Below are 21,693 nucleotides of genomic sequence, written 5' to 3'. Positions count from 1 at the left end.
ACACCGAGACCGGGACAGCGACCACTGGGCTTGGATCTGTATGCGAGACCTGTGATGCCACTTCACCTGCTGCTTGCACTTGTGGACAGCCGCCCGTCGAGGCTGGGCAAGAGACTTTGAAGACTCCTAGCAGAAGCACTTCTCAAGGTACGATAATATTTCTCTTCGATTTTAAGCCTACTTTGACGTTGTGGGGATGGATGTAAGATCTGACACCACCAGCCGTTTCAGCGGTGCGCGAAGCTGTGCACATTCCAAGTAGCAACGCTGCCAGAGGTGAGTCGAGTGTTTCTCTTTGATCTTGCACCCTAGTCATCGTCCCGCAGAAAGGTAGGATATTCTGACACCAGCTAGCCGCAATGATGGAGCGTGAGGCTGCGAGCCCACCGAACCAGAACTCTTCTGAAGGTGAGTCACTTGTGTTTCCATTGATCTGAAGTCACCGTCCTTGTACTACATGAGCATGATATCTGACTGCGGTCAGCCACGCCGGCGGAGCATGGAGCCGCGAGCACCCCTAGCAAGAATGCTTCTGGACGTAAGTGGATTGTATCCTCTTGATCTTCGCCCGGCTTTCCCGAGCTAGAAGATAATCTGCTATCTGACACCATCCAGCCATCTCTTCACCTCAAGGTCTCCGCAAGCGTCCAACTCCGTCGATCAATCCCACACCGGTCTCACCCCGAACCGATCATCCATCCGCTCCCTCTGCTCCCTCCGCTCCCTCGGCGCAAGAAGCAGCTCAAGCCCGCGCCTTCAGCCACGGGCTCGATCAACTGACCTCTGGCGCCACCAGTCTGAACCAGCAGTATCATAAGGTAGCCCAAAAGCTGAATGCGCTCGGCATCTCGGCCGACAGCCTCCCTCGTCCTCCCAGCTTCGGAGACCGCCGCGCTCGAAACGCACCGAAGACGAAGTCTAAGCCGAAGCCAGAAGAGCAAGTCAGCGCGGCGGAGATTCAAAAGATCAGGGACGAGATCGCCAAGAAGATGGTGGCCATTGGACTGCCTGATAGGAGCCAGGAAGTCAGGGATGGCTTTGAGCCCAAGGTAGTCAAGACTGTCCCAGAGATCAAGGTCAAAGAAGCAGCAGCTGGTCCACCTCCCACCCCTCCCACTCCGCTCACTACGCTGCCTGGCCTTATCGATGCGTGGACGAATCCGAACACCAAGCTCTCGACGCCGAAGACCGATACGGAGAAGAGCACGCTGCAGACACCGAAGAGTTCCGTCAAGTCTCCCGTAGGCAATGTTCAGAGCGGAGGCAGCTCGTTGAAGAAGTCGAGGATTCCCACTCTCATCAGGAAGCCAGGCAATGCATTTCCGACTGTGTTCGACTCGCCGACCAAGCCACTCAATTGGAAGAAGAAGGGAAAAGAGAAGGTTGCGATCTGGAAGGAAGATCCTGCAAGTGTTGAGACTTCGAAATTGGGCCCGGCGGATTTAGATCTCAAGACGTTCTATGAGAATGACCCCGCCGTTAAAGGCGCGGATGAAGAAGATGGTATACTAAATACTATACGGAAAATGAGAGCCGGTATGTACCCTTCTTCCGAAGCAATACTATAGCTACGCTCTGAGACCTCTCACTCGTAGTGTCACTCCAATGGTTTATGACTAACTTTAGCCTGCAGAATCACGTCGATCTCCAGGCTCGAAAGAAGACGCGACATTCTCTCCCCGAGTCACCTATCACGAAGCTTACGGCTCAAGGCCAGCGTTTGATCTCAATGAGTCCTACCGTGCTCTGACCTCATCACCTGAAGCAACTGGTCTTGGTGTTTTCATCCCTGGCAAGACTGCAGGCCAAGAAACTTCCATCACCCGCTCTCCAACTACGCCCGACTTGTCGCAAGCTTCTGAAACGTCGCCCAGCCCTTTGGCAGATCCAGTGGCCTTCCGACGCAGTCTCAGACTGTCTCCTGATAGTATCTACGAGGACGAGATCGAGAACCCATTCCGTTCTCCACCACCTCCACCTCCTCCGGTCGATCTCAGCGAGATCCATCCAGCCCTGCGGCCACAGGTCCGCCAGACATTCCTCTTCGACGCTACGCCCACCCTGTCTCGTCCATCCTCATCTGGATCTTCTACAGTCGCTGATGTCAATCTCTATGCTCAAGCTCGTCCCGTATCCGCTCGCTCAGCTTCACCAGCGCTAACGGTCTACCACCGTACTCCGACTCCACCCGAAGAAGAAGAAAAGCCCGATGAACCCACTGCGGGACTCTCAGAGACAGAAGACCCCTACATCTCGCACTGCTTCGCGCCCTTCCCCCTCACCGGCGCCAGCCCCGCCAGCATCGCAGCGCACAACCGCATCCATGCCACGTTGCTCGACAAGCTCGACTGGGCGATCAAATCCAGCACGACGAAGCGACGAATGGCACTCGGCGAACCTCTCGAACAGCGCGCGCTCGCCTGCTCCGTGGCCAGAGCGGTCCTCGCAGACACGAACAAGGCCGTGAACGAGAGCAGCTTCAGCGTCAAAGACGAGGTCAAGAAGGCCGAGAAGCGGCTCGCGGAGCGGCAGTGGCGCGATGAGTACCGCCTCAAAGCCTACACAAAGGAGGCGGAGAAGGCCGCAAAGCGCGCGCCAGGCGTATATGGTGCTGCCGCCGCATCCCCCGCGCTCGCCTCGGTGGCGACGCTCAACTCCACCTTCCCGCCGCCGTCGCCCGTCCCCGCCTCCGCCGCCAGCGCCACAGGATCCGCAAGCTTCGCAACCTACAGCACGCGCTCCGCGCGTGGGAGGCGCGGCTCCCCCTCCGCGGCGCCCTCGTCCCCCGCCTCCTCCTTCTTCAGCACGCCGAAGCTCGACTCGGCCAGCCCGCGCGCGCGGCACGGCCGGCGCTGGACTCTCGAGGCGCCGGCTGCGCTGGCGCCGGAGCTTGGCGGCGCGCAGTACGAGGCCGTGTGGGCCCTTGCGTTCCTGGAGAGGGTGGAGGGGGAGGCCGGGGCGGAGGGGGTGGAGGTTGAGAGGAGGGTGGCGGTGGAGGAGAGGGTGAGGAGGGTGATGAGGGAGAGGGAGATGGTGGCGAGGACGGAGGAGGCGGTGAGGAGGGCTTTGGGGTGAGGGAGGGGGGTGGAAGATTGGTGGTGGAGGGGGAGGGATGGGGGGGTGGGAGGGTGTGGTGGGAGATAGTTTGCTGCTTGTAATTTTAGCAAATGATCATGGGCTGCTGGAGATTTTGGTGCATACGATGAAGATGGGTGTGAGTGATGATTATGACTCGCCGTCAGTATACTGAATGCCTTTCCTGTCGCATCTTTCGATTTGTAGAGACACCCCCATTGCATCAGAGGCTCCAGGTTCTGGGACTATCACTTTTGAAACACCATGCGAAGCATCCCAACCAATACCAAGCGGCAAATCATCATAACTCACACCCATCACCAATTACTGGGAGACCTCAGCGTCCAGAATCACAACCTCAATACAGTCTACATAATATACACTTCTATAGCTCGTCCAGCACAGCAACGCCCAGACCCCCCTCCGCAATCCCTCCCAGCACCTCTCCAACATCTTCTCCCCGTTCCCCCAACACCTCGACAAGCGTCTGCCCCCACGTATCCCCATTATTCTCGAACCAGTCCCCCAAGCCCTTGACATATAGCTCCACCTGCCCCTTAAGCGGCGCATTCTCCTTCAGCCATAATATCTGCTCCGGATCCAACTTCATCATGTCCTCGACGACGTAGTACTGGCTGATGTCGTCGCCCCAACCCTCGGCGCCGGGCTCGTGGTACGCTGTCGCCTGAAACTTGGAGTAGGAGAAGCGGTCCGCGAGGGCGGGGCTATTGTGGTAGAGCGAGCTGAGCGCCGGGGCCGCGAAGGGGTTGTAGGACACAGGCGGCGGGTAGTTGAGGTGGATGTTGAAGAGGAGCTGGCTGCCGTCGTGGTCCGGGTAGCGCTTCTTGAACTTGCGCGCGATGGTGCCGTTCGAGGGGCAGACGTTTGAGCGGATGACTTCGCGCAGGACAAGGTGCACGTCGGCGATCTCGGCGAGCTCGGCGGTGCTCCAGTTGTGCAGTAGTTGCGCGCGCTCGTGGAGGACAAGGTGGTTCATGCGGAGGCTGCGCGGGTGGGCCGGGTTGTGGAAGGCGCGCGTGTAGAGCCAGAGGCGGTAGAGGGCGCGGCGGAGGCGGTAGCGCTCGGAGGTCGTCAGCATCCGCCGGTGCTCGAAGTCGTGCTTCCATTTCTTGAAGGGGTAGATGTCGCTCCACTTCTCGGCGATGCGGCCTGTGTGGACGATTTGCTTCAGTAGCGCTAGAGAAAAGGGGACGGAGCGGATTATGTGCGCGCGTTGGCTGGCGTTGTGGGTCAGGAGCTGGATGACGTCTTCGAGCGGGCCGTACTGAGCCTCGGCGGCGTGTTGCAGGATCGGGAGACGCTGCGAGGAGGTGTATATGCGGCGGAAGCGTTTGCAGGTGGAGGAAAGAGCGAGGACGTCGGAAATGGATGTACAGGAAAGAAAGACGTGGGCTACAATCTCGGTGGCTAGGTCCTCAAGCAACATCGCTGCGGTATTGTTTTTCGGTTTTTCGAAACTTGGGTTTCCTCTTCAAATGCTTCAAATTCTTCTGCTGTCTTCTAGACAAGCTGATATGTGGTTTGTGTAGTCGGCGTACAATGACTCGAATGCTCGAAGAGGCAACTCCCCTACAAACCTCAAGTGCCGAAGGAGAAGGAAGGGCTCAAATTTGATAGACCCCGCCGTTGGGGCTATAGAGGAGAGAAATTCCATCGTTGAGGCGATGGACAGTCAAGTCCAGCCCATAAAGGCTGGTGAACTGCGTTTCTATCATGACTGGCGTGGTGGAGGAAGGAAAGGAAAGGGGGGCGGTGATGCACGAAGATGGAAACTCGACGCCGCCAGCCGCATGCCAAGATAACGCGAGCCGGCCCGTGGTCTGGGGTGTCCGGGTGCTTGAACATCCACACCACCATCCGATGATGAATGTCATTTGCAGAACAATTTCTGAAGGGACACGCTCACTCCGATCCCTAATGGAGCCTCCAACCCCCCCAGAGAAACCCTTCCCCTTCCTCCGACTCCCGCTCGAGCTCCGCCAGCACATCTACTCCTTCGTCCTCCCCGCATCACTTCCACACGTGCCCAAAGCTCTAAACGGAGTGATCTGGCGGCGAGGCCATACAGCGCTGCTCCTCACAAACCGCCAGATCAGCGAAGAGTGCCTGGACGTGATATACGGCAGCAACGTCTTCATGGTCGACATCGCCTATGGTGGCATGACGCTGCGGTACCGATGGCAACTGGAATCCGGCTTGGCTGTTGCGCCTAGCCGGGCGTATTCCTCGCTTGAGCGGTTTGCGAGGGCGAATGTCAGGAGGATCAGAAGGTGGATCGTCAACGTGGAGCATGTGGATAGCTATCTCGGCATGATCAAGTACAACTGTGCTGGAAGAGGGCTTACGGACGGACTGCGCATGCAGGTGGGGATATTCGTTTCTATCATAGCTCTCTCTACAAACATTGTCGACCTCCGGATACAGTACATTGACGGGAATGAGGGGCGGTCGGTGGCCGAAACCGTGTTGGAGCCCTTTTGTGGGATTTGGGTAGTGCGCAAAGCTACCGTTGGCGGAGCAGTAACGCCAGAGTTCGCTGCCTTACTCGAGGGCAAGATGACTAGCTCCGTGGTCTCGAGGTCGCTCTTGCGCAGTCGTCCAGAAGCTGTGGTTCCGCCATCGCTGGGTTTCCGGTTGATGTCCGAAGAGAATCCTATAATCCATCCAGCGAACCGGGCTCTTCATGGACTGTACACCATGGTTCCAGAGCCGTGAGTGATGCAGTCCTAAGCGAGGAAATGTTTCGGGGATTGATCACACGTTCCACATGTCTTCCACGGTTTGCATGCTTTGTCGGCGGATCCCGGAAGCCTCTCGCCTTAAATACGGTGGAGCTGCTTCTTTTCGGCGTCCGCCTCAATACTGAGTAACTTCTCCCTCACAACAAAGATGGACGTCATAATTAAGTTCTTAGTTCCAATTGTACGGCCCCTTGTAGCTGGGATCGCATACGGCGTGTCTCTTATCAAAACTCTGTTACTTCGCTACCATGGAGCCTGTGGTGTACACATACTAACTTTGATTCAAATGTGCAGCTACCATCTTCGTATACATAATGGTGAGCCACGTCGTCAACTACGTTTTCGACAGGAAGGCTGATCAAGAAGAAGCCGGTAAGGATTGATGTAGTGCAAGGTTGCTGTCAAGATTACTGATAAAACCAACGCGAAAGATCGGCAGCGAAAAGCTCGCGAGGAGAGTCGTCATTTCCACAAGGAGATATTGCAGACGTTGGAGGGTGCTCGTAAGTCAACTCAAGTTCCTGAGCTTCATGAGTACGCCTGACAGTAGCTCAGCGAAAGAGCTAGCGGAGAAGCTAGCGAGAGAGCTTGCGAGATCGGAGAAGCCTTAGTCGGAGGAGCATCAGTCAAGAAAGCCTTGGGTGGAAATCCAGACTCAGCGCGTGTGGTAAGAGCTGAGTTTCTTGCGGTATCTCCGTTGGGCGGATCTCGGGGACGCCCTTGCAGATGTGCGCTATGTGTGGATGTGAAACGTAGCAAAACGCGACCTTTTCCGCGGTGGCGGGTTTGTTAGCACCAATAGGAATTCGCCCACTGTGGCAACCTTTCATCCTGCGAAGTCGAGTAGTGAACCCGAAAGAAGCGTTTCGACCCGAATTTAGATCAGCTATATGCGGGAAGAAACCCCTCAGATCGCCTTCCCTCGCTTCAAACACAGCTCCTCAAGCACAGCCATGCCACGCGTAGGAGGCGAACTCAAGAACACCGAACGCCACCATCCCCATTATGAAGCTGGGATATCAGGAGAGCCGTGTAGGGATTATCCGAACAGAACCCGGGAATCGAGCTCATCTCTAGGCTTCTTCCGTCCGCCTTCCGTGTTCAACCCCAGGTCCCCTCTCTTAACCTTCCGCTCCACGCCCTGCTCGCTGCGTCTATTATACCTGCCCGCCTTCGCCATCCTCAGCTCCGATCTGACCTGGTTCGGCGAGACAAACTCCTTGTTCTCGTAGATCACCGGTCCCCCGAAACTCGATTCCAAAATCACAATCGGCGTGAGCACGAAGCGCGGTCCAATCTCCACAAGACTGACGTCCGTCTCGGCATTCCTGCCCTTCTTGGGCGCGTCATCCACGTCCATCGCGGCGTCGCCGTCCGCAGCGGGCTTCTTCTTCCCCGGCTCCGTCTCATTGATTTGATAGCACCGGATCCAGATCTTGCCGTCCGCAACTGTGAAGCCCATGACGTGGTCGACGAAGGGTTTCGTTTTCCGCGCGCCTTTTGGTACGCCGAAGATGTGGGTGAGGAGTTCTTTGATGACACGGAGGTGGGGTTGCTTTTCGAAGGAGGCGTCGAAGGAGAGGATGGGGCGGGAGCCTTTGAGGCAGTTGCCGGTGAAGTGGAGCTCTTCCATTGTGTGTACTAGGCGTAGGTGTTTTGTCAGTTCCCGGTCGCTTGAGTGGAGACTGGTATTAAAGAGTGCTTACGGTTCTGCAAGTGCATCTTGACCGTAGGGCCGTTCGGCGCCTTGCTCATCCACACATAGAGATCCTTGCCCTTGCGCGCCTCGAAGAAGAAGACATTGTTGCAGTTGTAGAGCTCGGCGAGCTCGTTCAGCTGGTACAGCTTCGTCTTGGTGTCTAGTTTGGCCTCTTTGCGACTGTGGGGAAGCAGCGAGTAGAGGTCGTTTAGCAGGTGTCGGTGTCGGTAGGTTACGCCTCTGGAGCTCAGGATGAGCACTTTTTGCTTGTTTTTCCGGCCTGTGCCCGTGCTTTTGTCCTCGTCCTTTCCTGCGCCGTTCGCTCTCGATATCGACTTGTACACCGCTGCCATGGTGTGCGAGAGTGGTGCGGTTTAGAGTGCCCGCAGCAGACTGTCGCGGTTCAGGGAAATTTTTGGTGCAGCGCGCCAAGATGCATATCGATAAGGCACGTGCGCTGCAGATCCGCTTTGCGGCATTGCGGCTTCCATTTCCATCCGTGTGATCCAGGAACGAAACTCAAGACGTCTGGGTAGAAGAGCTACCTACTTACGGGAGCAGACAAGGGGATGAAAAACAACTCGAAGTACTGGATTTGAGGGCCAAGGACACCATCATGCTCGTCGTCTCATGCGAGGCGCAACTTTTGGTGGTGTGGGTGAGCATCGACAGCAAGACGCTAGAGGACAACCAAGACCACCGGCACAACCAAGTACCAGGTATCTGCAATTGAGAGGCGATAGAACTCTAGCTGTATCAGAGGGCCAACCCTCTGGTAGAAGGCACATAGATAAGCCTTGCTTGTATTCGTAAACCGTGATGCCCGCAGCGTGCTCGCCAAGCATGACTGATGGAGTATTACCCCGTTCATGGTGGAGCTGCTGAACGATGCCATACGTCCCGACATGGTTGACGTTCCCCCAAGCCAAAGCCACACGGTTCCACGCCCATAAGTCATCCTCGGCCGTTATGGGCTATCCAGACCTTCCACGTCTGCCATACGCCCCTCAATCATCGAACCATGACCCCTTCCCCTTGTCCGCTCCAGCCCACTTTCACCACCCATCGGCCTCGCATCGTGAGCAGCTGAATTTCGAGCCGGCAGATACGCTCGCTACCTCTCACTTCGATCGCCATCTCGTGCGGCCACCGGCTTCTTTCACTGGCCGACCTCAAGTCGTTGCATCGTCCGGTTCCCTGGTGCGCTTGACTTGGTCTTGAGGATTATCGTCACCACCACCAGCGGCGCAAGCCGGCGACCCGTCTTGGGAAACCGCACGCCGCGGTCTCTCGGAGACCCAGTGGCGCATTCTCAGGCCGTCTCACTCATGGCCCCTTCACAGTGATACTGTAAGATAACCTTAGTGTCGACGGTGCAATAGGTGAATCGATGTGGCGCCACTCCGCACAAAGACACTTCGGGGAGGACGAGCGTTCGTCGCGAGACAGGATGCCAGGGGAACAACAGAACTTCGCCTCACATTCTCCAACGCAAACACATTTCAGCTACTCGCCTACCAACCGCTCGCACAACTCGAACCCTCCAACACCTGCGCCGCTCCATTCGAGTTACAGCAACAACCACCATCACAAGCCGAGCTCACCTCCGACCACCGGCCTGCCACCGCTGACAGCCGCGGTATACCAACGCGATAATACGGGCTCCAGATATTACGATCCGACTTTGGACCGTGGCGATGGCACCATAGGGCGAGCTGACACCCGGCCAAGTTCGCGTTACGGGCTCCAGGTACGGACGGTTTTTTCTAACTATTATACTCACGACTTTGTCCAAGCTATTTGACAGCTCACTAACAGACGTACCACAGAGTCGCGAGCCCTACGGCTATCCAGACACTCGGCCAACCGATCGACACTACGACCAGTACTACACATCGCCAACAGCCGCGACTTTTGCGCATGAGTCGCCGCCCCTGCCTCCACCGCCGCATCCCTACCCAGGCCGCACGGAGCTTCCGCCTCACTCGCCTACCTCGCCAAAGGCATACCACAACACAAGTGGAGGCGCCATGCAGTCGACTCCAGCCACGCATGCGCGGGTGCCGTCTCGTGAGGTAAGCTTGCAGTCTACCTCGCCTCATCGAATAAGATGGCGGGATGCTAAATCAAGGCGCAGACATCCAGTCGGGCGGATCCGATGTCCCTTTCGAGCATCATGTCGGGCGACAACGACGATCGGCCCACCACGTCCTCGTACCCTCCTCCCACTTCAGACTCTCGCCGGTCCTCCAAGGCTGCCATGAACCCTCCAGTCAAGATCAAAGAAGAGAGCACAGCTACTCCTGTATCTCATGAAACCCATATGAACGAGGCGCCGATTGACGATGAGAATGACACTATACACGTCAACGGCTATGGGAGCGGAACTCCGCGCCTTTCAACGCCTGCTGGCGTTGCCCGGCCACCAGTTGACGAGAAGGCTATTGAGGCCGAGCTGGCAGCGATCGACGCCGCAGATCACAGCGACGTTGAAGGCCCGGGGTTTGAAGAGGAGAGGAAACAGTTTAGTGAGCGCAGCCTCAAACGAGCGCTCGAGATCGAACAGGGTGAAGGCGAAAAACGGAAGGTACGTCATCTATGTGCCCAAGTATACCAATAGCTCGGGCTGACCCAGATTCTAGCGCCGCCGGACCGCGCACTTGACGCGATACCAACTTGCCTTCCACGGTCACGCGAACATAGCTCGACAGAACTACTTCAAGACGTACGAGAACGAAGCTTGGCAAGAAGTACAACAGCAAGAGATCGCCGAAGAGAAGGAGAGGAAGAAAGACATGCAGCGCAAGCGGAGACGCGAGAAGACCCTGCAAAACGAGATTCAGAAACGGGACGAGGCTATGAAAGCAGCGCAAGGGGCGCCCAACGAAGATGAGAAGACACGGCTCATTCGCGAGGCGGCAAAAGCTGCGAAGAAGGCCAAAGCTACGACTGAGCTCCTGCAGGGAGGCACGCCGAGCAAAGACCTAAGAGAAGTCACGCCGCTTGCGCCGAATCTGGAGGGCGGTACGATGAGCTCTTTTCAGATGTCCGAGGACGCGCGCGAGCCACCTCGGAAGAAGGGCAGAACTGGCAACAGGCCGCGGAAAAGCAAAGAGCAGAAACAAGCAGAGAAGGATGCGGCTGCTGCTGCGCATGCTGCCATGGAACGCGGAGAAGAGCTTCCTACAATCCTTCCCAGGAAGGAGGCCCGATTACAGGAGCTTCAGGACATCCGGGAGCAGCGGAGTCAAACCGAGGAAACGACTCCGGTGAGGGTCATCGCATACGACTCAGATATCTACAAAAAGATGGTCACCGACATCCTGAAAGATATTGCCAAGAAGGATGTGCCAAAGGTCAAGAGGATCAAAGACAACTCCTACGACACCAAGGCGTCCAACCTTCGTAAGACTGCGCAGCTTGCATCAAAAGAAGCCAAGCGCTGGCAGCAGCGTACGAACAAAAATGTCAAAGACGTTCAAGCACGCGCGAAGAGGAGCATGCGCGAGATGCTCTCGTTCTGGAAGCGGAACGAGCGGGATGAGCGTGACCAGCGAAAGATGGCCGAGCGGCAAGAGCTAGAGAACTCTAAGAAGGCTGAGGCTGAGCGCGAAGCCAACCGGCAGAAGCGGAAGCTGAATTTCTTGATCTCTCAAACCGAGTTGTACTCGCACTTCATCGGCAAGAAGGTTAAGACAGACGACATCGAACGGTCCACGGACGACGTCGCTGTCTCCGGCCAGACAATCAGGCCTGCGGCACCAGGCGCACACACTATCGACTTGCCGGACAGCGTCGCCAAGGTTGGAACCAAGGTGACGAACTTTGAGGACCTAGACTTTGACGCAGAAGATGAGACGGCACTCCGCGAAGCCGCAATGGCAAACGCCCAAAATGCTGTTAAGGAGGCTCAAGACCGCGCACGAGCTTTCAACGAGGGTGGTCAGGGGTCTGAGTCCGACGACGGCGAGATGAATTTCCAGAATCCTACCAGTCTGCAGACCATGGATGTTGCGCAACCGAAGATGCTCTCCTGCCAACTCAAGGAGTACCAGCTCAAAGGCCTCAACTGGCTTGTCAACTTGTATGAGCAGGGTATCAACGGCATCCTGGCTGATGAAATGGGTCTCGGGAAAACTGTCCAATCCATCTCCGTCATGGCTTATCTAGCAGAAGTCCACGGTATCTGGGGTCCTTTCCTGGTGATTGCACCTGCGTCCACACTTCACAACTGGGAACAGGAGATCCGGAAGTTTGTCCCGAAGATGAAGGTCCTGCCTTACTGGGGCAACGCGAAAGACCGCAAAGTGCTCCGCAAGTTCTGGGACAGGAAACACATTACCTACCGGGAAGATGCGATGTTCCACGTCTTGGTGACCTCGTACCAGCTTGTAGTACAGGATGCGCAGTACTTCCAGAAGATGAAGTGGCAGTATATGGTACTTGATGAAGCGCAAGCCATCAAGTCTTCACAGAGTTCGAGGTGGAAGAGCCTGCTCAGCTTTCACTGTCGGAATCGACTTCTGCTCACGGGTACACCCATCCAGAACAACATGCAAGAGCTATGGGCGCTCCTACATTTCATCATGCCTAGTCTCTTCGATTCGCATGATGAGTTCAGCGATTGGTTCTCAAAAGACATCGAGAGCCATGCGCAGAGTAACACCAAGCTCAACGAGGACCAGCTCAAGCGCTTGCACATGATCCTCAAGCCCTTCATGTTGCGGCGTATCAAGAAGCATGTGCAGAAGGAACTCGGCGACAAGATCGAGGAGGACGTCTTCTGCGACCTTACGTACCGGCAGCGAGCATACTACAGTGGTTTGCGCAACAAGATTAGCATCATGGACCTCATCGAGAAGGCCGCTGTCGGCGATGATCAGGACACTGCAACCTTGATGAACTTGGTCATGCAGTTCCGCAAGGTTTGCAACCATCCAGATCTCTTCGAGCGCGCGGATACCACTTCACCCTTCTCATTCTCCTATTTTGCGGAGACGGCATCGTTCATGCGGGAGGGCAACAGCGTCAACATGGGATACTCGGTCCGCAATATCGTCGAGTACGGACTGCCAAGGCTCATCGGTCGCAACGGAGGCCGCCTGGACATTCCTGGTCCGGACAATCAGAAGGCGGGCTGGAGAGGAAAGTACCTGTATCACATGATGAATATCTGGGATACGGAGAACATTCTGCACAGCTCACGCAGCAACGGCGCTTTCTCTTGGCTTCGATTCGCGGACGCGTCTGCCGGTGAGGTATCTTCCATCGCTCGGAGAGACATCTTCGAACGCGCTGTTCAGCTTCGACGATCACCACGACCCCTCGGAAGGTTTAAGGTATGCTACGACTCACAAGACGAGTCAGAGTACACACCGATCCATGCACTGTTCAACATCGCCCAGCAGAATGACCGCAAGCCGTTGGCTGAGATCACCGTGGAGGGCCGAATGCACGCACTGCTCAACGTTTCAAAGACTGCCTTCGAGGACACTGGCTTGGATGTCATTGAGCCTTGCGCCAGACCCGCCGTGACCGCACCTCCGATCGAGCTCTACTGCTCTAGCCAGGGCGTTGTGGCAGAGAAGCGAAAGGACTTCTTCAACCCACGAATACGACAAGCCCTCTACGACATCTCCGTAAAGACAGAGCAAGCTCTCCTCGAAGCGAAGGTCCCTCCATCCCGCTACCCCACAACCAATATGCTTCCGGAACCAACCTCCCGCAAATCGCGCTACACCCACATCCAAGTCCCTTCAATGCGGCGCTTCGTCACCGACTCCGGCAAGCTCGCGAAGCTTGACCAGCTGCTGCGCCAGCTAAAGGAAGGCGGCCACCGCGTGCTGCTCTACTTCCAAATGACACGTATGATTGACCTCATGGAAGAGTACCTCACCTACCGCAACTACAAATACTGCCGGCTGGACGGGTCGACAAAACTCGAGGACCGCCGCGACACGGTGGCAGACTTCCAAACCCGGCCCGAGATCTTCGTCTTCCTGCTCTCTACTCGGGCCGGCGGCCTCGGCATCAATCTCACGAGCGCTGATACGGTCATCTTCTACGACAGCGACTGGAACCCCACAATCGACAGCCAGGCCATGGACCGCGCGCACAGACTGGGTCAGACGAAGCAAGTAACCGTGTACCGGATGATCACGCGGGGCACGATCGAAGAGCGCATCCGCAAGCGCGCGCTCCAAAAGGAGGAGGTCCAGCGCGTCGTCATCTCTGGCGGAGCAGGCGCGCAGGTCGACTTCAACACGCGCAGCCGCGAGAACAGGACCAAGGACATTGCCATGTGGCTCGCGGACGATGAGCAGGCCGCCCAGATCGAGAAGAAGGAGGCCGAGATTGCGGAGGCAGAGAAGACGGCGCCGCAGGGGAGGAAGAAGAAGGGAGGCAGGAAGGGGAAGGACGTTAGTCTGGACGACATGTATCATGAGGGTGAGTCCCATCTTCCCTACCCAAGTCCGATTTGGAGCTTTGTACTGACAACGCTGTAGGTGAGGGCCACTTCGACGACGGCAGCACCAAGCCCTCGGGCGCGGCTACGCCTATTCCTACAGCGGAGGCCCCGATGAAGGGCAAGAAGAAGGGTACTTCGAAGAAAGCGAAGACGCTGAAGCAGCGGCTTGCTATTGCGGATGCGGAGGGCGATATGGGCTTGGGAGGGGGCATGTAATCTATTATCGGGACACCTGAAGGACTGATTTGCATTGCGAGGACGCCGGATTGAAGCGTGGGGTCTGCGGGCTTTGACCTGTGTGAGCGTCTAGAGTCCGCTTAGGCAGTAGTGTACCATGGTGTATTATTCTTCGAGGGCATGCACCTGCGTGGAGCCAAAATCGGCTGTTTTCTGAAGCTTTTGAGATATAAGGCTGATGAGCTGCGTCTATGCTTGCACATGTGATGTTGCTGGAGGACTGACTTCTTACTACGCTTAGCCGGTCGTTGTGTTCAGCGTGTTGCACCTCCGCGCATCCCCATACACGGCCATGGACCAGGGCGGATAGCTTTGTCGGATCCGCCGCTATGTGCTTGGATACCAGATCAGTAGAGTAGGCTTGAAATGCGATGGGTGACACTAAAGGGCCGCCGGTGAGTTTATTCAGCGAGCACTGCCTTGCACGCTGCTGAGATAGAGTAGGAGGAGTGGATTTATTGCTGAAGTGGCGGAGTGAAAGTTCAAGGTACGCCGGTTGAAGAGGATTCATAGAGTACGTGGTATGTAAGAGTATATAATGGCCTTCTGGCCTTCTTTCGCTAATACAAGGACAGAGTAACGAGCCCGTCGTTCAGTATAACGAGCTTGTCCCTGCAAAACAACAAGCACCGCAGCGTACGCCACTGTAGCAATAAGAAGTTCCCGTGGCGGACCTTCTGAATAAATCGCTCCGATAACGGCAAAGGCGAGTACACAGACAGACACTGTCAGAACCGTAAAGGCTATATTGGATGCGGAGGCTCAAGAGCATACTATCTAAGCAACAGATTATGTCGCACAGCACTATCGACAAGGATGAGGGCGATCATGTCGATGAAGCAGGTGCTTAAGATATCCAAGGTGCGCGTGAAATGTGCGATCGGTCTGCTGGAGGTAAGCTCGAGGAGTCGAAAGCTCCTTATCTTGTACAGGTAGATAGATAAGAAAGCTTTAGGTGTATGTCATTACCGAGCTGAACGTCGCTTGATTCATCTTATATCATTGGTGTGTATATGAGTACCTTTTTATGATCATACAATGCACCATTACCCAGTCCCTATCTCCATATATCAGGCATCTCAAACCGCCTCGGTATGCTCCACTTTGACTATGTGCTCCTTCAGGCCAGTACCCTGTAGCCTGCGAGCCACCTCATCTGTCAAGTAGTCCTCCACATTTGGGCATATTACTGCTGACACTAAGAGGATGGCCCCAAAAGGCAGAGTGCATAGGAACACCGTCCGGAAGGACATGGAGTAAGCGTGCTTAACGGCCTGTCTGACGGTACTGATTATATCTGGGGTGATGCCCGGTACAGTCGTAAAGTCGCCTGCCGTGATGGCCGCGAACAGGGCTGGTATGCTCGCTTGGGGAAGACCAGCCGCGGCTGCTGCTGGCGGTACGTATTGCGGTAGGAACCTCGACAGCTCCGTTGTGAGGATACTAGAGTACATGCTCACAGCGATAGCACCTGCTGCTGTACGAATGGCTCCTAATGTTCCAGCCACCAGACCAATGTCATCCGGCTCCCACACAAGAGCCATAGTTGAGAGCGTAAGATTCTCGACATAGCCGGCAGCCGCGGTGCCAATAACGAGGAAAGCGACCGCTCTGCTACGGGTGTTTTCGGTGCTAGAGGCGAGAGCAGCAACGAAGGCAACCAGAATAACGGACGCAACAGTCATCTGGATCTTCATCCGCGGGAGATAACGGACACCAATACCTGCCATGATCTGGCCTAGGAGCAAGCCACCTCCCACAGCACACTGAGCACCTTGTCAATATCATTCTTGGATCTGCTAGAAACGGCACTTACCGATAACCAGCCAATCTCCCCGACGTCTGTCGTGTATAGCGCTCCAACCATACTAGGCCATGCTACAGTTTGACTGTAGTATACCATGGCACCAATCGAGGCACAAGCGACGATAGCGTCGTATTTGATGTTGCGGAACAGTCTCATTGGCATAAGCGGATAGTCGAGCTTGCAAAAAGCTTCCCAGACGCAGAAAATCGCTAGAGTGGCGATCCCGGCGAGAAGAGCTCCGAGAACCTGCCCCGACCTCCACGGATATACAGAGCCGCCCCAGTTGAGACCGATAAGGAACACCGTAAGGCCCATGGTAAAGAGGAAGATTCCGAGCCAGTCAAGGGATCTGAGTTGGCGCATCTTGGATTTTCCACCTACGTGCAGCATTTCCTGTGTGCCAAAACATCAGTTCTGCGTCGGACAGATATTCCCAAGAGATGAATTGCGATTTGCAGGACTTACATAGGTGGGTGGATGGTAGAAAAAGAAGTATAGCACTATCGCTACGACATTGACGATCACGCCAAGAATATAACTCCATCTCCACTGAAGGGCCAAGTTCTCGTAGAACGCTCGAGCTATCGGTGGACCAAACACCGCGAAAGGAAGCGAAGTGGACAGGACGATGGCGTTTACAGGACCACGGGCTTTGTTGGAGACCAGCTCGCCCATGACTACGGAGAATGAAAGCTGACCTGCGGCCGCAAGACCATTAATTGTGTTGGTTGCCTGTCAGATGGAGTGTTGTCAGCCGGCTGGTCTCGCAAAAGAATCATCGTACTGGCAAAGGAGCGGCTACTCACAATCAGCATGTCAATACTCTGTGCAGAGGCTCCGATGATGTTGCCAATGAGAGCGAGAATCGAGGAGCAGATGAAGAACCATCTCCGGCCGAATATATCCGAGAGACGTCCTACGAGCAGAAATCCGACAGCGAAACCTGTGGTCCAACTAACCGCGACCCAGATGATATTGGGGCTGGGTCCGATGGCCTGATTGATGAGCACCAATGTATTGGCAGGTAAGACCCATCCAAGATAACCCGAGATGCCGGCCATGCACGTAGCCTATATCTTTCGATCAGCATCCCACTCTTGGATGGATAATAGACGGGCGCCATTGAGGGCTTACAGTCATGGTTCCAACGAAGCTGGGACTTGTGTAGCTGATCTGATGAGCTCGACCTCCGATAGCCTCGGCAGCGACATGGTCGTGGTGAAGCTCGATCGTGGTTGGATGTCGATGCTCCTGCCCGTCCGACATGACTTCGAAATGTGGTGCTTTCTCGTGAGCCATAGATGCTTGTGAATAAGGGGCTGCACAGGATAGGTGAAGTGGCAGTAACCTTCTTCAGGGGGACTGACCCAGTTTTATCATTGAGGGATGAGCTGCATGGAGCTCAAGCTTGAGCTCAGGCGCATCGCGAACTACCATACTTGAAGAGCGGCTATCTCTAGTGTTTCGGAAAAGCTCTCTCGGCAACCATGCCTGCAGATGCCTTATGGGAAGCTGTCCTTGGCGACGACGACCTTGATTAGCCTCCACCCGCAGCCTGTGCTTCGGCGCCCAAACTGGATAAGCATGGACCCCTCCATGCGAAGACGCCCCGGACCTTAGGTATTCCAGAACTGCGGGCCCGGATCTGCGCCGGCTACAGGTTAACGTTCTCCGGGAGGAAGCCTAGACCAGCCGCAAGCCGCGCTCACGTGAAGACACCTCTACTGGAACTTCAGCTTTCGTGCTCTATTAGAAGCTGTAGCGCTTGAGGATATAGTTAGGTCCAATTGGTTTCCATATGTATCCGAGCATGCCGGTCGAGTAGGAAGATGGTCGGCATTCAGTGCGCCGAGAAGACACATGGAGTCAAAAGCCGTACGTTCTGGCTTCGAAACTCGAGATCTTCCCATGTACTCAATGGAGATGATACAAGAGTTCCTATGGCGAACCATCCAGATGCATTTACAGCTTTGGCCTCGATCCATTCAACATAGGGTCTAGAGCTGTTGGCCGAGTCATTGATCGACTGCTTCAAGACTCTGTCGATCGATGCCTTCGGTATCGGCCAGGAAGTGTTTTCTTCCACATGCCATTTCTCTGTTTCCTTATCAAATGACAGCATTCCATCCCCATGTAGCCGTAGCGCGCTTGAATTGACTTGTCGCGAATCTCCAAAGTATGTGCATGTTGCTTAAATGACGGGCTGAAACACATTACTATCTTCAGTGGACAACAGCTGGATCTTCTTTGCGCGCGCAATCTGACTAGACAAAAGCTCGAGCTGGTTTTGCCTCTACAGGGTCCCAAGAAGCCAGATGAGATGCCCGTTAGGGACAGAGGCAGCCGCTGTGAGCGTAATGTTTGTCCGTCCATCTTCGACAAGGCTGGCAACCGCTTGGTATATAAGGCGTGTCTGCGGCTCGTGAAGCTATTGGCCAAGGATCTGCTCTGGTTCGGAACCGATACGGCGAAGCGCCGGGCGACGCCACGGGTGCAGTTTCTGCTAGTTAGCGACGAAGAGTTTTCGAAGGACGCGGTCTCTGAGGGTGTGTTTCCGTGCTGGCCGACGCATCTCTTCTCGACGAAGCCCAGGAAGCATCCGGATTCGTGACAGGCGGAGATTTGGGCTCGAGTTACCGGCGGCGCGTCGTTCAAGGCAGGTTGGGAAGATGATGTCGATCTGCCCTTCTGCAAAGTTCTGGGCCTGTGGAGAGCCACGAGGCGGCAACCACACCCAGGACACGGAAACAGATATTGGACGATGCGAAGCGGAGAATATCAGAAACAAATTCTACCAGAGAGGCCACATGAAATATTATTTGCTACAAGAGCACTAGGCTATGCTCATCTTCTGTTTCGTGTGCAGTGTAGTAATCGTAAGCAGATTCTGGCACCTGCAATATACCAACGCGCTGGTATTCGTTCTTCTTGGTCGAAGTAGGCTTCAAGGCAAGAGCCTCGAGGTATCGCTTCGGCTTTGCCTCTTTTTCACCCCTGCATGGACGGGTGCAGCAGCACTCCCACATCGTCAGAAACACTAGGTCTTGTTGATAGTAAGGTTCTTCATCTCGGTTGTCGACAATGAACTCCAGCCTAGTGTTGTTCCGTAATGGTCCGACGACCTTGTCGCCACTACCACAGGTGAAATCAAATGTATATCCGAACATCCAGTCGGGGGATTCGTGCATACTGATCGTCGCAGAGACTAACTTGCTTCGCAATCGCAAAGAGGCATTTTTGAGCTGGCCGGACTGGGTTTCGTCATGTTCGATTGCCTCTACTATGACTCGGTGCCGAAGATTTGTGCAATTCTCATGGTGTCGAAAGTGGCCTGGGTGTATTTCAACATTGCTACCTGCCCAACTCCATGTCGGCGCTCGGTAACTTTGCGTTGCGAAAGGCCTGAAGATTTCTCTTGAATCGATGCTTCTCATCCAGCAGAGCTCCTGAATCAATCGGTCTTTCCAAAGGCCGGCAATAAGCGTGTCTTTAGTAACCTTTGATAGCCGCCGCTGAACACCATTGATGGCAATCAATATGTCGTTCTCCTTTGACAGCCCGCATCTTGTGTAATTTCTAATGAGAATCTGCCATGCTTCATGTAACTCATCCCGCCACGTCTTGCTCTCTCTTGTACCAAAGAAGATTCGCTTCAACCGGACGCTGTCTTCGAGCCAAAAAGGCAGAGCTAGCTTGGGGACTGAAATGGGAAATGCCTCACTAGACCTATTCTCCAGGCATTCCCAGAACACCTGAGAAACTGAAAAGTGCATGATCCTGGTTGAAAGGAATCGCTCTTGCACCACCCATGCTCTTTGGTTCAGCTTACCGTGCTCCAAATCTTGGAGCCAGTCATCGCAGGGAAAGAGTGTGTACATGCCACTATGCTCGGTTGTGATTTTATACCCACGGCCATCACCAGATCTCTTGCGATAATCCAAGGTGAAGTCCGCATGAATCCGAAAGCTGCAGATTAAATCCGAATCTCGTTTGAAGAAAAGTCAAATTGAGCCGTTTGGGGCAGCCGTAGCCGCTATGTTGAAAAGACAGCTCGAGTATACGTCACACATAGTCGCTGCCTGGGAATGCCAGTCCCTTATGTCGTCTTGGAAAATACAAAGGCTGTCTATCCAAAGATAACGGATACAGAACTCTCTCGTGATCATAACCTACTAGACTTAGAGATACAATAATATAATAATACCTTTAAATATTAATAGATTTATACTTTTAATACTACTCTTTCTTATCTAGAAAGCTAAATTATTATATTATATCTTATTATTACTCTATACTATAGAGAATTTAGAGACTTTATAGTAGTATAAATACAACCCTTGCTTAATATACTATTTTGATTTTTCTTAATAGGTTTAAGCTATTTCCGGATTTCCTAGATAGATCTAAGCCTTCTTTTAGATACTCTAAATATACTTAAGCCTATTACGGGAATATAGCGCGTTTCTTTTAAACTTGTTTTATCTCTTCTCTTTAACCTCTTTAAAGTGTTGTTTCTACTTCGAGCGTATAGAATTATATATAGTGTAATTATTTATTTAGCTCTTATAAAGTTAACTTAATCTTATTTCTAAGTAGTCTACCTCTATATAATATTATTTAATAACTTCTAAAGACCTAAAAAGAGAGGTTGGCCTACTAAGTACTTATCTAATAATAAGAGAAAGCAGGCGGATACGAAAAGAAAACGAATCGTAAGATAGAGTAAAACTACTATATAGTAAGAAATCTAATTCGACTAAATTTATATTAGATCCTACTTATATATTATATTATAGAGTCCCGGCTTAATATTATAATTATATTAGTAAGTTCTATATAAACTAAATATACTTATAGATAATATAGCTACTATGTAATTTAATACTAAAGAAGCTAGACTAAGGAGAAATACGGCTCTCTTAATTAAGAGTAATAACCTTAGATAGTTACTTCTACCTCTTAGTCTCTTACGTAGTTCTTTCCTAGACTATATTTATATTAATCTTAATAACATTTCAGACTTGCCTATACTTATTAATACTATACGTGTAGGAAGTATTAAGGAGTTAAGAGAAATTATGTAAGAAAATACTATAGCAACTAATATATAGATATACGGTAATATAACTAGAGATAGAGAAGCTATTATAGCTAATATATTAATTAATAGTAGTATGGATAAAGTTAATAAGCTTACTAGTTAGTTAGTAGACTAACTAATTTAGTACTAGAAATACTATTAGTACTACTATAAGTAGTCTTAAGATAAGTACGCAGAAAAGTATATATATTATTTTAGGCTATAGAAGTATCTAGATAGTATAAGCGAAGCTATAAGTTATTTAAATATACTAGGTTAGTAATAATAGCAAGCTGCGAAGCGAATCTTACTAGGCAGATAACTATAGAGGCTAAGCGCTATATATTTTATAGATTTAAGGAGGAGAATCCTATTTTAACGCTATTCTATATTTATTTAGAAGCTAATATAAGAACTAGAGTGAGGCTTTTCTAGTTCTACTAAGCTAGAACGGGCGAATAGCTTAGTAATATCTTAGGTAATTATAGGCCGAGGTTATAAAGAGGTTATAAAAGTACTAGTAGCCTTTTTAGGGCTAGTAGATTATAAGATATTAGAAGAATT

At 53.1% G+C, this 21,693-nt stretch overlaps 6 protein-coding genes across 6 annotated transcripts; 3 read left to right on the top strand and 3 right to left on the bottom strand.

Annotated features, from left to right (window-relative positions):
* Positions 1 to 359: 359 nt before the first annotated feature.
* On the top strand, positions 360 to 3,075 carry W97_08862 (uncharacterized protein; the record flags this gene model as incomplete). The annotated part of the gene is made up of 4 exons (XM_007786729.1): positions 360 to 408; positions 485 to 538; positions 616 to 1,503; positions 1,634 to 3,075. 4 exons carry the CDS (start codon positions 360 to 362, stop codon positions 3,073 to 3,075), a joined length of 2,433 nt encoding a protein of 810 aa, XP_007784919.1.
* Positions 3,076 to 3,460: 385 nt separating this feature from the next.
* W97_08861 (uncharacterized protein) lies at positions 3,461 to 4,522 on the bottom strand (the record flags this gene model as incomplete). Its single annotated transcript, XM_007786728.1, has 1 exon — positions 3,461 to 4,522. One exon carries the CDS (start codon positions 4,520 to 4,522, stop codon positions 3,461 to 3,463), a length of 1,062 nt encoding a protein of 353 aa, XP_007784918.1.
* Positions 4,523 to 5,013: 491 nt separating this feature from the next.
* Positions 5,014 to 5,811, top strand: W97_08860 (uncharacterized protein; the record flags this gene model as incomplete). Its single annotated transcript, XM_007786727.1, has 1 exon — positions 5,014 to 5,811. The coding sequence occupies one exon, from the start codon at positions 5,014 to 5,016 to the stop codon at positions 5,809 to 5,811; it is 798 nt and encodes a 265-aa protein (XP_007784917.1).
* Positions 5,812 to 6,876: 1,065 nt separating this feature from the next.
* W97_08859 (uncharacterized protein) lies at positions 6,877 to 7,889 on the bottom strand (the record flags this gene model as incomplete). The annotated part of the gene is made up of 2 exons (XM_007786726.1): positions 6,877 to 7,478; positions 7,544 to 7,889. The coding sequence occupies 2 exons, from the start codon at positions 7,887 to 7,889 to the stop codon at positions 6,877 to 6,879; spliced, it is 948 nt and encodes a 315-aa protein (XP_007784916.1).
* Positions 7,890 to 8,986: 1,097 nt separating this feature from the next.
* On the top strand, positions 8,987 to 14,221 carry W97_08858 (uncharacterized protein; the record flags this gene model as incomplete). Its single annotated transcript, XM_007786725.1, has 5 exons — positions 8,987 to 9,286; positions 9,366 to 9,611; positions 9,668 to 10,123; positions 10,179 to 13,983; positions 14,043 to 14,221. 5 exons carry the CDS (start codon positions 8,987 to 8,989, stop codon positions 14,219 to 14,221), a joined length of 4,986 nt encoding a protein of 1,661 aa, XP_007784915.1.
* A 1,100-nt stretch (positions 14,222 to 15,321) lies between these two features.
* Positions 15,322 to 17,348, bottom strand: W97_08857 (uncharacterized protein; the record flags this gene model as incomplete). The annotated part of the gene is made up of 5 exons (XM_007786724.1): positions 15,322 to 16,008; positions 16,059 to 16,442; positions 16,515 to 16,781; positions 16,856 to 17,119; positions 17,184 to 17,348. The coding sequence occupies 5 exons, from the start codon at positions 17,346 to 17,348 to the stop codon at positions 15,322 to 15,324; spliced, it is 1,767 nt and encodes a 588-aa protein (XP_007784914.1).
* Positions 17,349 to 21,693: the final 4,345 nt, after the last annotated feature.

Source organism: Coniosporium apollinis, assembly GCF_000281105.1.
Source record: "Coniosporium apollinis CBS 100218 chromosome Unknown supercont1.66, whole genome shotgun sequence".
NCBI lineage: Eukaryota > Fungi > Ascomycota > Dothideomycetes > Coniosporium > Coniosporium apollinis.
This window is presented reverse-complemented; position numbering and strand designations above follow the sequence as displayed.